Source organism: Triplophysa rosa, linkage group LG23 (assembly GCF_024868665.1).
Source record: "Triplophysa rosa linkage group LG23, Trosa_1v2, whole genome shotgun sequence".
Taxonomy (NCBI): domain Eukaryota; kingdom Metazoa; phylum Chordata; class Actinopteri; order Cypriniformes; family Nemacheilidae; genus Triplophysa; species Triplophysa rosa.
Genome location: NC_079912.1, coordinates 9,696,155 through 9,712,284, shown reverse-complemented (window position 1 = coordinate 9,712,284; position 16,130 = coordinate 9,696,155). Strand labels below are relative to the sequence as shown.

Here is a 16,130-nt window from a genome sequence, read left to right as displayed (position 1 = left end):
ATATACTTGCTCAATAACTCATTTTTGTTTATTTTTAACCTAAAAATGGCCATTTTAAACAATATGATGAGAGGTCATGCTTTAATAATATAATCGTCATAGCCAGAGCCGTTAAAAAATAGTTACGACACTCGATCTCGCCGATGTGGTTCATGGAGCGCTCAATAGTTCCACACAAATCCCTGCTGTCAACCGATTTGAATGAATTTTAGTGGGACAGACAACAACTATATTTGAATAAATTTTGCTAAATATATTAGCATATTGTGTACATTAAATATACGTTGACTACGTTTATAGCAGAATTTTGTCTGGGGAGTAATATGAATATAAGATATGTCCGCCAACTCGTTAAAATGTATAAACATGCCGTTATTTCACCAACTTTACAGCAAATGCGTTTGGGAGACATTGAAATGAATGGGCTTCAGTGCAGTGTTTGGAAATCCGCATTACATTCTTCCAACGGACGTCTATGCCAGTGTCGTAACTCTGTGTTTCAACCGCTCTGGTCATAGCTAAAGGTCATTGTATGGCACAACGTGCAATGGAAAATATTTATTTTGCTGGAAGATACATGTTTCAAGATTTATTGCCTGGCAAATACAATACTCTCAAAAAGGATGTGTTAAATAATAACACATTTTTGTGTTATGGAATTTTAACACTGCGTTTTTATAATAACATTTGAGTTATTTTGAGTTGATTTTGTGTTAAATAAATAAAAAGGACAACACAAACCTTGGTTAAAAGTTACACCAAATGTCTTTTCCTTAATTAAACATTTCTCGCTCGAGTTGAATTTTTTTTTTGCGTCTATTCGCGTCTTGGTATTGACTTTGTATTTAATTTACTTGCGCAAATCGCTTAATTTGCGTTTGGTGTGAACGCAGCATCAGACTTCCCTCAATAGCTGAAATGCATCCGATCTGCTGTCTAAACGCAAGAAACACTACATTGCAGATAATGTAAGAATTATCACCTTGCTGTCTTTTTAAATGACTAAACTATATTAATGAAACCGAACACTGTTATCGCTGTTTGTCATATTCACACACTCAAATTAAATCTCAAGGTCTCCTATGTATGTACATAAGGATGCGTCTGTCCACTCAAGTCAAGCACGTACTGTGAATACAGGCGCAGCACCTCTAATTTAATTTGCCTCTTTCATCCTCTCTTTCCCGCACAAACCCGTGCGCCGTTCTCGCCGCTGGATGATAAACTGTGGCAGATGTTTGTTTGAGTCTTGTTTGAGTCTCATGTTGCCCCATTATCTCAGCATAAGCTAAATGCTAAATTATATTTGCCATTTTGTTTATGTTGACACCGGACATCAATCAAGCCGGCTGCGCGGGCCTCTCTCCCCCTTTCCTCGCCTCTCTTTAGCGTGCGGGTTAGAGCGCGGAGATGACATAAAAATTCATTATTCTTTAGCGGTAACGCGAAAGAGAGATATGACTCCGGAGGAGGGGGAGGCAGAGGATGTAATGATGAAGAATACGAAACGTAATACGGACCAAGTAGCTGCCCCGTTCAATTTGTCCCGCTATAGAGTTACGACGGGTTCCCGAGTCGTGACTGAGCAAGAAGAGGAGAGAGAGAACAGAGACTGATGAAAGAAATGCATTAAAAACAAGACTGTAATATAAAAAGAGAACACAGTATTAGTAGTATGGTATGGTAATGCAGAATAGGAAAGCAACAAAACAACATTAAGAAAAAGAAATGAAAGAAAAGCATTAAAAAGGTAGTCAGAGGTTCTGCTTACAGAAGCAAAGATGTGAGGTTGAGATCACTCAAAGCTGAGGGAATCCCTCAGTATAGAGGAGCTTATTCATGAATGCTGACCTGACAGAGTCTGTCAGAGAACACACGCACACACTTTACCCAGTTAAACACGCAAAATTATTACCTGCCTCTCAGGACAGAAGCTACTCACGTCTTATACAGTATAACGTATGTTATGAACTGAAGAAGCAATTTAGGTCATTGTAAAAAACCGAATTCATCATGATCATAAAAGCACCACCACTAAGGAAACCTGTTTGGAAACAGTCAGTATTTTGGAAAATCAGCTCTGTGATCCTTATCTCTCTCATCTTAACAAAGCAAATTATTGTTCTTCACAAATCCTCGGTCTGAAGCGAACTCTTACGGGCGCACATTAGCAACAAACAGTTTCCTAGCTTGGGGTTGGGGTGGGGCGATGTTGCGCTACATGTGACAGCTTGCAGAACAGCTGTAGTTAGTGTCGAGTTGGTTACATCTCTTCTGACAGGCCTGATGAGCATTTTTAGAGAAATCACGCGCTAACAGGCTGCCGTGTCTCTCTCTGCGCCTGACACGCTCATTAGCGTGTCTCTTGACAGCCTTTGATCTCTGACACCCAGCGTCAGAGATCACCGTGGAGATATATGGATTACGCACCATGAACAGCACTAACACACCTCGTACGGCTCACTACTGTAATACCATCAGACCAGACGCAACCTCCCCTTTCCGTGACACATCTGCCTAGACAAGAATCGTTGATCTTACGCAGAAGGAAAAAAATGTTATCACGTCATAAAGTAATGATTGACGTCTGAATCAAGGCCATTTCAGGGTTTGAAGAAACTCTTGTGATGCATTTAATGTGAATCAAGACTGATACTGATGCATTAATGCATCAGATACACTGACAACAGTGATAGAGAGTTGTGTAAATGCATATGTTTACTCACACGTGTAGTTGAGGTACCGGTGAGGGTTCATAAATGTACCGGCCTTGTGTGTGTCTGTCGTCGATTGGTACCGGATGATGAAAAGCAGGGAAGAACTGAGGTGGAGCTGTAAAAAGAAATGAAAGCATGTAAAGAAACAATAAACAATATTAATTTTTTGACATCTAATTCTTTTTGTTTAGTGTGATGAAAATTTTAAACAAATGTTTGGATATGGTTCCAAGACATACACGGATTGAGAAAGGTCACATGACCAAAACATTTATCTGCCATTTTCAAGTGAGCATTTTCTTGCACTTGGTGTTTTCCATTGTAGGAGTATGCATGCCTTTTTTGTCATGTGCATACTTTTTTTAGTGTGCATGTATTTTTATACAGTATATGGTAATGACTTTGGATACAAAAAACTGTATGTTTTTGTATGGAAATGCTCACAGATTTTGTTCAAGCAAAATGCAGCATCAGTAAAATCACATCCCTAACCAAAGATAGTCATAAACCAGTCAACACTCACACATGCTCAAGGCTAATCTCCAATGACAACCTTTTGTGAGAAGATATTCTGTACAATATATCCCACATGTGCTTGTGTTTACATATTCAGTGCTGGAATTTGTGCCCCGCTCCATTTTAACAAGCTTCACGGGTACAAAAAGGGATTCGTCACAACCCTCATAGAGAAGTGGGAGGACTTCATAAAATCCACAGATAAAACATTTAAAAACACTGGGATAAAATCAGATCCCAAACACAGCCTATATTTAGATCTGATAGAGGGGCATGAAACAGCATAATCATTCTTAAACATCTTTGCATGTCAAAAAACATCTTTAAAACATCTTTTTTGTTTTGATTTGAATGTTTTTGGAGTCAAAATGTAATTGCTGTATTTGTTCTTCTCATTTGTAAGTCGCTTTGGATAAAAGCGCATGTTAAATGACAAGATGTAAATGCTTAATCTGGTCCAGGAAAATGAATTTTAGGACTTGAGAGACGAAAGGCTCTTACTTACTAAAACTACTAAACTTACTAAAACTCAAAATATTTAAACATTTCTGTTTATTGAAATAAAACGAAATATCAGTCTAAATATTACTTCATAATGAAAAACTTGTGTTTACCTTTGCAAAAACTGAACCTTAATAAAAACTAAAATAAAATAAATCTAACTTATATAGCAATATAAAAAATAACAAAAAGACAAAAGCAGGAATCGCAAAAAAATTAATTTGATAATTTTTTGATAATATATATAAATTAAAGCTAATTCAAAACATGAATATTTATTAATCTTAATAAAACTACAATAAAACTGAAAACTGTGATAACTCTGGTACAGCTAACATTAGACATATTATTACAGGTCATTATAGAAGCTTTAAAGATATAGTAGCAAGTTCATCCCATTTTATTAATAGCTTAAGTGTCTTTGATGGGGTGGAAAATGAGGTAAAACAGATTTTTTTGTGAAGTACTATTATGAAGATTATGAAGTACACAGTAAAATCGCCTGTGTTAAAAAATGTCAAATTAACACGCACAGTGTATATATACTCCACACTCTCAAAGTGTGGATTATATAAACACTGTGAGTGTTAATTTGACCTTTTTTAACACTGGCGATTTTGCTGTGTATGTGTTCCATAGCATTGTGTTTATATCCAAGAGTAGAATAGATTAACTTTTGTGAGAGAAGAACACGAGGGAAGAGATGAAGTGAGCTCTGGCATCGTAACATGTCGAGGCGGATGTGTTTTTAGCTTGTAAACATCTGCCGTCCGTGTGCCAAGGTGTTTAAGGGCCGTGCCCGGGGACCAATGCCCAACATCTGGGCTCAATCCTGTGTAGAAACGCTGCCAAGCGCAGCACTAACGCCAGCACGCTGCGAGCTCCTCGCATTTGTTCAGCCCTGCTTTACCTCATTCCTCACCTCACATTAGAGGCCGTTAGCGTTTCATACACCATGTGACACCACTCACAAACCTAATTGGTGAAACTGCAAGTACCACAGCTCTTATTCCAATGCAAGTCCTTGAGAAAATCACACTTGATAACATCAAAACGTCCAGAGAGGGGGAAAGAATTTGACATAGGACCCGAATGTGTTTTGAGGTTTGTCCTTGAACTAAAATAACAGTGGGTAAAAAAACGGTAACACTTTAGAATAATGGCCCTTTGTTATCAAGTAACTATGCAGTAATAAGTAATGAAGTAATAAGTAGTACTACATTAACACTGAACATAAGACAATTAACTAATATGGAAGAAAGATTAACTAATCAGTAACTAATAGCAAATTTAGGACACTGGTAGATCCTTATTACGTATTCGATAATTACTAAATAAAAATATCCTCACTGATCCTCATTCACTAATGAACTTTGACTAATTATAAGGAATTACCGATTAATTACTAATAATCACAACAGAAACATGTTGAGAAGGTTTTTATAACATGTTCATAAAATGTGTCTTTTCCAGAAGGCTCAAATAAGTTCTTTGTGGAAAATCACCGTCGCCGCATGAAGTCAAACAAGCATCCGAGTCAGATGGATTAGACGTTTTTTCACACGGATAAACTGGTGGATGCTTTTGGAGGTTCGTATCAACAAATTCATCCATGAAACCAACAATGTAGCCTATAAGCAAATATGTGCGACAACAGTCGAGTTTACATGACATTAAACGTTATTAAATGCACCGCTTTGCTTGTTAGCTAGCCTTTGGCTAACTTGTTTGTAACGCCCATTGGATTGTAAACAAGTTGGTTACTCTTTAAGTGTGGATTATATATACACTGTGAGTGTTCATTTGACCCTTTTTAACACTGGCGATTTTGCTGTGTAGGTTTACTTTAATATTTCACAAGTAAAATCTAATCTAATTATAACAAACTATATATCATTGGAAAGGTCTAAGACTCTAGAATACATATTTGACCAGTGTTTTACAAAAATAAATTATGTAGGAGTAGTAATTTATTCATTTATGACAAGAGTGAGCATACAAACTATTAATGTAGTACTACTTATTACTTCATTACTTATTACTACATAGTTACTTGTTAACAACGGACCATTATTCTAAAGTGTTACCGAAAAAACACACATCGATACACTGGAAAGCTGTAGTGTATTAATTCACGGGTTGCTGCAGCCTAGAAAATTCATTGTGTGTGTAAATCTCTAAATCTTAGAATAAAACATTTCTTTTACTGCATTTGGATGTTTAACTAGACTTGTCGTTACTTTGGGCAACACGATATCAAGCCAAGTAGCCTTCATTGTATTATAAAATAATGGTTTCACACCCAGTTATATTTAAATGATACAAGTTACTTGCAGACTTCACTTGATTTTATATTTTGTTATTCAGCGCATTTTTAAGTGTGCAAATACTTTTTGCTTCCACTGTCCAACTGAATCAAATTATCAGTTAGCAAAAAACACAAACTACAAAACAGGACCAAACACTGACATCTACCAGAGAGATGATGTAAAAACTGAAACTTCTCTTTCATCATCACTTCTCAGCATTTGTCTTCTACTCCTGTCTTCTATCGCTCAGTGTTCACTTCATCCCTCACCAGTCTCTCTTTTGCTCCTCAGATGTTTAACATCCCTAAATCTACTACAGCATCTATCCTTCATTCCCGGGCTGTTCTGCTCTCTGTCAGTGCTCTCTTGTACTCTTCTCCCACGTTGTCTTTTCTCAGTACACTCTTCTCCTCTTCTGCTCCTTCATCAACCTCTTCTTCCAGTACTTCCTCAACCTCACCACATTTCTACACTGATTCTTTCTTTATTTCTTTTACCATGTGCATCTTTGGTTTGACTCTTGCTATTGCATATCCGCTCTTCCCCCACAACTTTCTTTATGAACACAGATGTTTGTTTGACTCTCACTCTGTTGTTTACATTGATGTATCTAAATGAAGTGTGCAGTCATCTTTTTCTTCCGCTCTGTCACTTCATTTCAAAACACAACATGAAGGGTCACAAGAAACTCACAGATAAGCATTTTTGTGTCTATCTAACTATCTAAAATTTCTTAAAGGTCCCATTTTTTGAGGATCTATTGGCAGAAATGCAATATAATATGTCTTCAGAGGTGTATAAAGACCTTACATAATGAAGCATTATGTTTTTATTAAATTAGAATGAGCTATTTCTATCTACATACACCACAAATCCCCTTACATGGAATTCGCCATGTTGTTTCTACAGTATCCCTAAACAGACAATCTGCTCTACACAGCATGTTTCGTAAATACATAATCTCCTTCAGCAAAGAAGCAAAAATGTGACAACATCTTAGTCCTGTGTCAGCCACCGTAGTGCTTCAAAAAGGAGGAGGGAGTGAGCCATTGGTTGCAATTCGCAACCTCACCGCTAGATGCCGCTAAAATCTCCACGTTGCTCCTTTAAATCAAGATTTAATTGACAAAGAAAGTGATCGAAGATATCATCTTGTTTTATCAAAGCAATTATAAGTAACGTATGTAAAATAGATTTATAATACGGCAGAAGACATACTAGATAACCAGCACATTTTTGACAATGTGAGTTTTTAACTCTTTAATTAGAAATTCTTCCGAGATAAAACAGCAAGGCAATGCATGGACTGACCCCAAATTCACAGCAGGTCGCTTTGGATAAAAGCATCTGCCAAATGCATTTGTGTAATGTAAATGCTATAGATACATGGCTTATAGCCAAAGCAAAACAGAATAATCATTTGGCAGAGAAGTAACTTCTAATCTTTTTTACACCACTACAGTGTTTCACAGGAAGTACTTCATCAAAGGGCAACAAAATTGCTCCTAGCTTAATGCATTCACTGAACAGAACTTTAAAACCCAAACCAAGCATCGCCCTTTCCTAAAGTTTCTCATTTTACTAACTTTTTCAAAAGCACTCCATAAATTTTGGTCCAACCGGTCTGACGCCGCGCTTTTGAACTATCCCTTTTTGTCATCATGCATAATGCAGAGGGCGATTTTTTGCTGCCATTATTTCACGGCGCATTCATTAAGACGTGATTATAAACGGTTTTAATGAAAGGGCTGATTAAAGGCAAACTTTGACCGGACTCATTAGTTAGTGATGGAACACAAACACTCGTTCTACAGCAAAGAGAGCCAATGTGATCACAATTACAGCTTATTATTTTAGGAGGATGATACGGCCTGAAGCATTTACTAAAATCACTCCCGTAATCGTTTTATGAGGACTTACTTTTTCTCCTCTTTCCCCTCCCTCTTTTGTAAAGTTTCATTATGCTCGCTCTTTGGGGAATTGGCCTAATGTTGTGTGTTATGTCCCCGTTCGAGAGGTAATTGTATTGTAAGCAACAGATCGGATTGTGAGAACAATAAAGGCTTTTTATCCTCCGCCACTTAAAAAGTCATAAAGCGGAGAGATGCGGAAACTTTCATAGATCAACTGTGTAACATCTTCAAAGGTCTTTAAAATATCAGTTTATGTAAGGTAGTTAAGTTAAAGATGAGAAATGGATGATTTTTGTGAATCAGTAATGTGGAACATATGACAGTTTTGTGGTACTCTATTGTGTGAATGTGTGTGTGCCTCTGTGCACCCTTGCCAGATTTCATTAAGATGCTTCATTTTCTCATGATCTCACTGCTCAAACACGCTCGCCTGCAGAAAGCTGACGACTGAGGGGCCAACGCGCATTAACCGCGTGTGTGCGTGAGTCGTAAGTGTCGATAAGAATGCGAGTACTTTGCATGTGTGTGCGTTGGCGCGCGAGCCAGAAACAACACAGTCTCGCAGGCAACCAAACACGCGCACACACTCATGCGCACCTGTGCGCGCTTGTAAGCGGTTGATAAGGCCGCGATGAGAAGCGTACCTTGAGGACGCCGAATATTGGCAGCATCGGTCTGCGGGTTCCAGCTGTGCGTGCGTGTAAACACACACGCGCTGCTCTGCGGGAGTTGCTGTTGACTTTTGTGCATTCTGTTAATTATAGTTCCCGATTGGTGTGACTGTAATGGGCTAATTACAGCTGTATGAATTATCCGATGGCGCTGAATGGGCCTGGAATTGAGGTGGTGGAGTCCAGGCATGAGAAACAAAGCGGAGAGATATGGGAGGGAGGAGGGACGGATGCGGATCACGGATGGATAAATATTTTGGTTGGTAAAGTGAGTGTTGTGAGTTGGACTGTGGATTTCCGCCTCTATCTGCGCTTCATCACTCTGTTAATACTAACACATTCTGCTTGCTTACATTGCAATTCAGCACTTAGGCTTGTGTGAGAATGTTTAACAGAAGAGATCAGTAAGTCAAGGTTAAGAACTATATGTATCCTATTTTTTAATGTAAACTATTTTAGCAAGTTTTAGTTTTAAAGGAATAGTTCACCCTAAATATGGTGCCCTTTGACTTTCTATAGTAGGAATGAAAATTACTAGATTCAATTCAATTCAATTCAATTTTATTCAATTTTATTTATATAGTGCTTTTCACAATGTGCAATGTTCCAAATCAGCTTTACAGGAGAAAATAAGAAAAACACACAAAAAAAGGTAAAACACAGCACAGTGCATGGTGTTTAACAAGCAAGATTATTCTAGTAAATAATATCTAATAAATGCAGTCTCCCGGTGGTTTATTTAGCATATTTTGCATTAAGTGAATGCTTAATGCTTTGTATAAATGAGATTTGTGACTCAGCAGCAGTGTTGGGTGTAACTAGTTACTAAGTAATTAGTTACTGTAATTTAATTACTTTCCCCTTGAAAAAGTAAAGTAAGGGATTACTCTTATTTTTTCTGTAATTTAATTACAGTTACGGTTTGTTGTATGTTGGGCCTGCAGGGGAGGGCTAAAAATGCCTGGCCATTGGACATTCAGTATAGTCCTACCTCTTTTTTGTTGCTGAAGTCATGTGGTGAAGAGTTGTTGTTGAGAGGGGGAGAGGAGCTTAACGTTTTTGATTAAAGATTACAAGTGCAAATTAATTTAAAAATAGAATGGTGTGCACGGATAAATCATTTATGATAATCACTGCAACACTGTGTAAAACACTTAGAATTTTCCTGTTGGATTGCATGGTGACTTTAGTGAAGTGAAGTGAAAGTGAAATGAAAGTGAAGTGAAGTGAAAGGGTAAGGGTACATTCTAAAAAATGTTGGGTTATTTTTAGGGATGTAACGATTCACCGTGAGCTGGTTGGAAATCGATTATAATGTGTGACGATTCAAATCGGTTGAGGTGTGAACTGATCGCAATACATTTTTTGAACAGCAGGGGCCGCCATGTTCACTGCAAACCTAAACGTGGACATGCTGATATTTCTTAAATGCAAAAAAATCCAAGAAAAGCACAGACAGTATTAGTTTGTTTATTTTAAAGAGACTTTTTCTATTATTAATTTGTCATAAAATTGCAGTTTAGTTTTGTTATTTAAAATAAAAGATAATTTTATTATACATAGAAACGTGAAGCATTTAAAAAATAATGCAAGGGAAGTTGTTCATTTTTAATTTGTTTCAACTCATTTTGTAAAAATAAATTGTGAATAAATCGCATCGTGAGATCAGAATCGTGAATCGCATCGCATCGTGAGCTGAGTGAATCGTTACATCCCTAGTTATTTTAATTTAACCCAACTGTTGGGTTTGTCCATCTGTGTTACGTAAACACTCCCTAAATCTTAAAATGAAGAATTTAAAATGAAGGTTACCACAATATTTGTACGTTATTCTCCCTGTATTAATGTAGGAACTATGTAGAAAAACACTATGTATATGTGTGTATACGGCAGACAAAGTGGAAGTTCATTATTCTTTCTTCCACACACTGGCACAATGTCAGATGTGGGAAACGTGGTCTAATTGCTGCTTTATCAAATATGGAGCCAATCACAGAAAAGATTTATTGTATTGATTTCTGAACATCCCACAGCGGGATAAATTAAGGAGGACAGATACGGCAGTAATCCCCTGTGCCTGTTTTTAACAAGAGAGCAGCAGTCAGGAGAGAGACGTGGACAGTGTGTATCACTGTGTATCAGTGTAATCATGATGAGGTCATCACCTCAGGGCACATTAAGACCTTCACCTAACCAACTCCATTTATCTCACTCAGACTCTAAAACTCTCCGTTTCTCACTTCTCTGAAATCCTTCAATTTCTGCCTCGAGTTCTAAATATACAATGGATTCAATTAGCTTCTGTTTCACCGGCTGATGATCTGTGATTTGGTGAACTGCTCCGAGAGGAGATATATTGGCACGACTTCCTGCCTTTTCATTTTTCACATTTGTCATTTGTTCTGCTTTGTTTACACATCCACGTTCTGTACTTCTCTCCGTCCCTCAGCGCGGCCCTCTCATCTCTCTTTGCGCTATGAGAGTTATGGCCCAAAACCAAGCAGGAGTTGTAATTCATTTATTATGTCCCACCTAAACAAATACTTCCCAAATAATCCCTGACATATCCTCATCCTGTGAGCGATACGGGTCCCGTCAAGAGACCAGGCCTTAGCAGAAAAAGGACGGTAGAAGAAGACAACAGAGAAACAGAAGTCAGAAAACTAAGAAATCGGACACAGGTTCTCTATGAACTGTAGTCTACTAATGATATATATTTTATATTGTTATAGACCTATATATTACATATACATCTATTTTTAATTTGAACTAATTTATCTAATTTGGAAATTAAGGGTCCCAGGGGTCTCAAGATTGAATATTTGAGCTTTTCAAATTATTTAACATGACAAAACTTACAGTAAATCGGTGACTCTTGTAGCCTGGGATGCTGCAAGAACCGTGAAATGTATTAGGGTAATAATAATGAAACAATCAACTAAACAGCAAGCGTATAACCTAAGTCTTAATCTTCAGCATGTCTTTTAACATCATTGACATCCTAAAAAATGTAAAGCTCTCGCATAGGGGTCCATAGGAAAAAATGACTCATGGACCAAAAAGGTTGAGAACCCTTGACTCGAGCCCCCATGTGAAACAGTGAGGGACAGAACATCAATGCCGGCACACTGTCTCTCTCACTCTCTGCCTCTCTCTCTCCCTCGTCACCTCTATATCAAGCAGGTGGTGCCCAGGGGTGGCTGGCCGGGGCTTGCAGACAAAAGCTTATGTGTGTAAACTTTAAAGCTGATTAACCCGGCCCCACTGCCTTAATGAGAGCGCAGAGTAGCGGGCACCTCAGAGACCTCCACGGTGAACCCAGATCCAGTCGGCCTCATCCCGCTTCACGCACATCAAAGAGCTTCCAGCACAGAGCGCCGAGCAGGAAAGGTGCGGAGAGTGAGGGGAGGCGGGGGAACGTGGAGGAAGAGGGGGGATGGACGAAGCGGCCCCTTATCTCCTTCAGAGAGGATGCGTCTCTGCAGAGTGAGATTGTCTGGAGCTGCCACCTGTCCCAGTCATCTTTGAAGGCAATGCTAAGCCTGTGATGAGCCTGACCTCCTTCAGCTTCTCTTCTTTTATGTTTGTGCTTAGCTACAACTCCCCACCGGTGCTCCTCTCCACCTCAGTCTTTCTAGTGAATTGTGTTGCCTGTATCTGCATGACGTCTTGTAATGGTTATGATATAAAGACAGCATAAGCACATATGATGCAAAACAAGACACACAATAAAATAAAAATAAACTAAACACAACTGTGAAAGGTGCAGTAATATATTATATCTAATTAAATGTATTAGTCAAAATATCAAAGTACAATAAAGGTACTGTGTAAGGTTTTGGAGGATCTACTGACAGACATGCAATAGGCATAACTATGTCTTCAGAGGTGTATAAAGGCCTTCCATAATGAAGCGTTATATTTATTACCTTAGAATTTCTATCTACATACACTGCGGGTCCCCTTGTTTCTTGTTGTTGTTTCTACAGTAGCCCTAAACGAACAAACTGCTCTACAGAGCGCGTTATCCCCCTTTCCAAAGAAGCGAAAATGGAACGACATCTTAGTGCTTTGTCAGCCACTGTAGCGCTTCGAAAGGGAGGGGGAGGGTTGGAGTGAGCCGTTGGTTGCAATTCGCGACCTCACCGTTAGATGGCGCTAAATTTCATAAACTAGACCTGTAAATACGGTTATTGTATTTTAAAACGAAAACTATATGTCATGGCTCTGCTTCTTCTAGTCATGTTTTTCTTGGTCCGGTAGCAGAGCCATGACAAAGTCTTTGGTTATGTGTGGAGAGAAGGACAATAATATGCGTTCTCTCCAGTGTCTCGTCATTGGCCCCACCCCTCTCGTTTCATGTATTGCTTTCCTCTTGTGTCTTATGATCCACACCTGCCCTCGCTCGTTATCCTTCGTTTGTCTCTCCTATAAATGCCCTCGTGTTTCTTTGTCCTGTGCTCGTGTATTGCGTGTACTGTGTGTTCTTGTACCGTGGTTGTGCTCGTGCTCCCGTGTTCTTGTCCGAGATCCTATTCCTTGCCTTGTTCGTCATCTGTGAGTTTGGTGTCCTGCCTTATTTTTCTCCTCCGTGTTTTTAAGACGTTGTGTCGAGTTTATTTTGTTAGTCTTTTGCCCCCACGTGGGAAGTGTTTTGTTTTGTATTCCTCCTTTTTGTTCCTTAATTCATAGTTCGTGTTTTGTTATAGTTTTCCCCATCGTGGGTGTTTCTTGTTTGTGTTTAATAAAATCCTTGTTAACCCCTTCACCACCGCCTGCCTGCTATTGGGTTCTTTCACGCCAGTCGTGACACTATATAAACATTTATGTTAATTGAAAACAAATAAAATATAACTAAATATTATTTTGAAGAACCTAAACGAAAATTAGAATAACAAATTAATCCAAAATGTCAAATTTAATTAAATGTCTTTATTTAAGTGTGTTTACCAATAAGTCGTAATTAAACAAATGAAAAGTATACTAAAATTAAAATAGAACTAAATTAAACATATAAAAAATAAACAAAATGATGAAAGCAAACAGAACTACTGAAACAAAACTGCTAAAAATTAAACAAAAATCAAATTCAAGCAAATTCAAAACAACAATAAAACTTAAAATAAATCTGAAATCAAATACTATAATAAGCATTTAAGTGAATTTAATTAAAAAAATTGTGTGTACTTCTTTAAATTTGTTGACCATATGCTTGTTTTGTAGTACATTTACACTTGCACAGGCCCGGTGTGAGTGTAATGCCCACTGAGGTTCTTTGATAGACAACAGCAGCGTGTTTGAGTATCAGTGATGTGATATAGATTTGCACAGTAGTAGTCTACTCAGAAATCCATTGAAATCCGTCCAATGTCAGACCTCTGTTATCGCTTACATTTTCAAACCAAAAGTTTTACAGTGGCTAGTGAAGTTACTGACCGTTGTCTTCGTCATTTAAAAGTAAGAATTGTAACCAAAAGCTTTTTGAAATGCAGTTTGGTTGGTTTATGCAATGTGATCACTCTGGCAAAAAAAGAGTTTCTTATACAGATAGGAAAGCAACCGAAGTCCATTAGTCCGTTACGACATGGCGTTAAAGAACATTTTCACTCTCCACTGAATGCTTCAGGCAAAACAAAAAGAAAAGAGGGAGCTAAAACAACGCAGGAATGTGATGGTACAGCCATACACGGCAAGGCTCCTTCAATAAGCTTCGAGGAGGATCATGCTATTATCAGAGATGTACTATAGACCTAGAGAGCTAATAACAGTGAAAGATTCCTTTTCGTGACAAAAGGGTCAGGATGAAAGAAGTGGAGGAGATTTCTTACTAGTGCCCAAAGACCGCTCTCGGCATCCTGACCCCCATGAGCTCTGGCTGGGCCCCTCTTTCATAAATCCAATATGGAAACGATCATGAAGACCAGACATGCCCTTGAAGTGGTCAGTGGGAGCCTCTTTAAGCTTCGTATCTTTATTTGGAGGCATCATTGTGTTTTTATGCATACACAAGAAGCTACAGTAACTCAGAAAAACTTCACAAAACTTTTGAAATACAAAAATGAAGTGAGACAGGCTCTTTGCTTTTTTGACTGCGTTGCCTTAGTTTCCGGTCACCCAAAAATGTAGGTACCATTAAAATGATTAAAATCATATTAATTGTGTCTACAGTAGATACACATATATACTGTATGTAGATATAGAGTTGTAATTATGCATGGGGTAAATTTGAACACTTTTCAACTTCATTCTGCGCTTGCGAAGTTTTTGGCAAGTGACCAAGTGTTTCACTTGGCCAACAGCCACCACGTTGACATTTAAGTCTATATTAATGTCTAAAGTTTTTGTCAAACACATTTATATTTATGCATTTAGCAGATGCTTGTATTTTACAGTGCATTCAATGTATATTTTATACCCAACTTTATACATTTTGTTTACTTTATATTAGCAGTGTTACAAGACACCGCTATCGTAAAAAAACAACGTGATAAAAAAAACATGATTATTGTGTTAATACTACACAAACGATAATATAGTAAATAATTCAGCATCAGCACTTAAAATTTGCCTTAAAAAATGAAATTGTTACAAACTCTCACTTTTTCATTCAGTGTGCGAGTCGTTAGCAAAAACAATTACAGTGTTTGTGAAAATCTGTGAAAATCTGAAATTGTAATATCATCGTACACTACCAAGACCTTCATACTTTGACTTCATCATACACCAATACGTCTTTCCGCGCTGCTCATGTTCTCATTTTTGACAGCTGACTCTTTCAGTTCAGTGCTCAGTTGAAGTTTGATTTTGGTGGGTAGGGGGTGACGCGGGGTGCAACAACCAGCACTACCCAACCAATATATCACTGTCAAGCTCAGCCCTTTTCAGCGTCTCAAAAAGACCCTTCCCGACACGTCCTTTCTTTGGTCAGCGGTGGCTTGCTATACTCTGCCAAGGGCACTGAAGTGGGAATATCTTCTGATATGGTGCGCACCAATGCAGAGCTGATCAAACAGAAGGCAAGCGGTGACACAGGTTTGGATGTGTCTGTTTGGTGGGATATCATCAGTCTCTCCTCGTGTGGGTTTGTCTGGACACTGGTGTGAGGCATCAATGAGGGTTTGATAGAGGATTATAGGCTTCAGGAGACTGGGCAGATCCTTATCCAAGCAAGAACACAGAGGCCTGAAACTGTAGCTCCACGCCGAAGGTGGAAGCCAGCTTGGTTTTGAGTGGGGACAACATTTCACACCGAGAAGTTGTAGACCAACACTAAGTAGGCTTAAAAGTCGACCCTCTTTGCAGTAATGACACTAGTGATCTTGAATGTCAAGGATAAAGGGCTTCAAAGAGCTAAACTCTCTAGATATTTGAAAAGTGTTTGTGAAAAACCACAAACGCTTTAAGACTGTAAGGACATCCAGGACTCTACTCAAAAACGTGAATAAAGCTATTGTTCAGCTGAGGAAAGGATATGGCTTAGTGGTGCTAGTACAATTACGTTAA

The 16,130-nt window shown here is 38.3% G+C and overlaps 1 protein-coding gene across 1 annotated transcript in view; it reads right to left on the bottom strand.

The window, feature by feature from the left end:
* Positions 1–16,130, bottom strand: part of gli3 (GLI family zinc finger 3) — a 119,217-nt gene that overhangs the window by 59,665 nt on the left and 43,422 nt on the right. Inside the window, exon 4 of the mRNA XM_057322795.1 lies at positions 2,727–2,832. Within this exon, the coding sequence (XP_057178778.1) occupies positions 2,727–2,832 (106 nt within the window). The remainder of the gene's footprint in view (positions 1–2,726; positions 2,833–16,130) is intronic.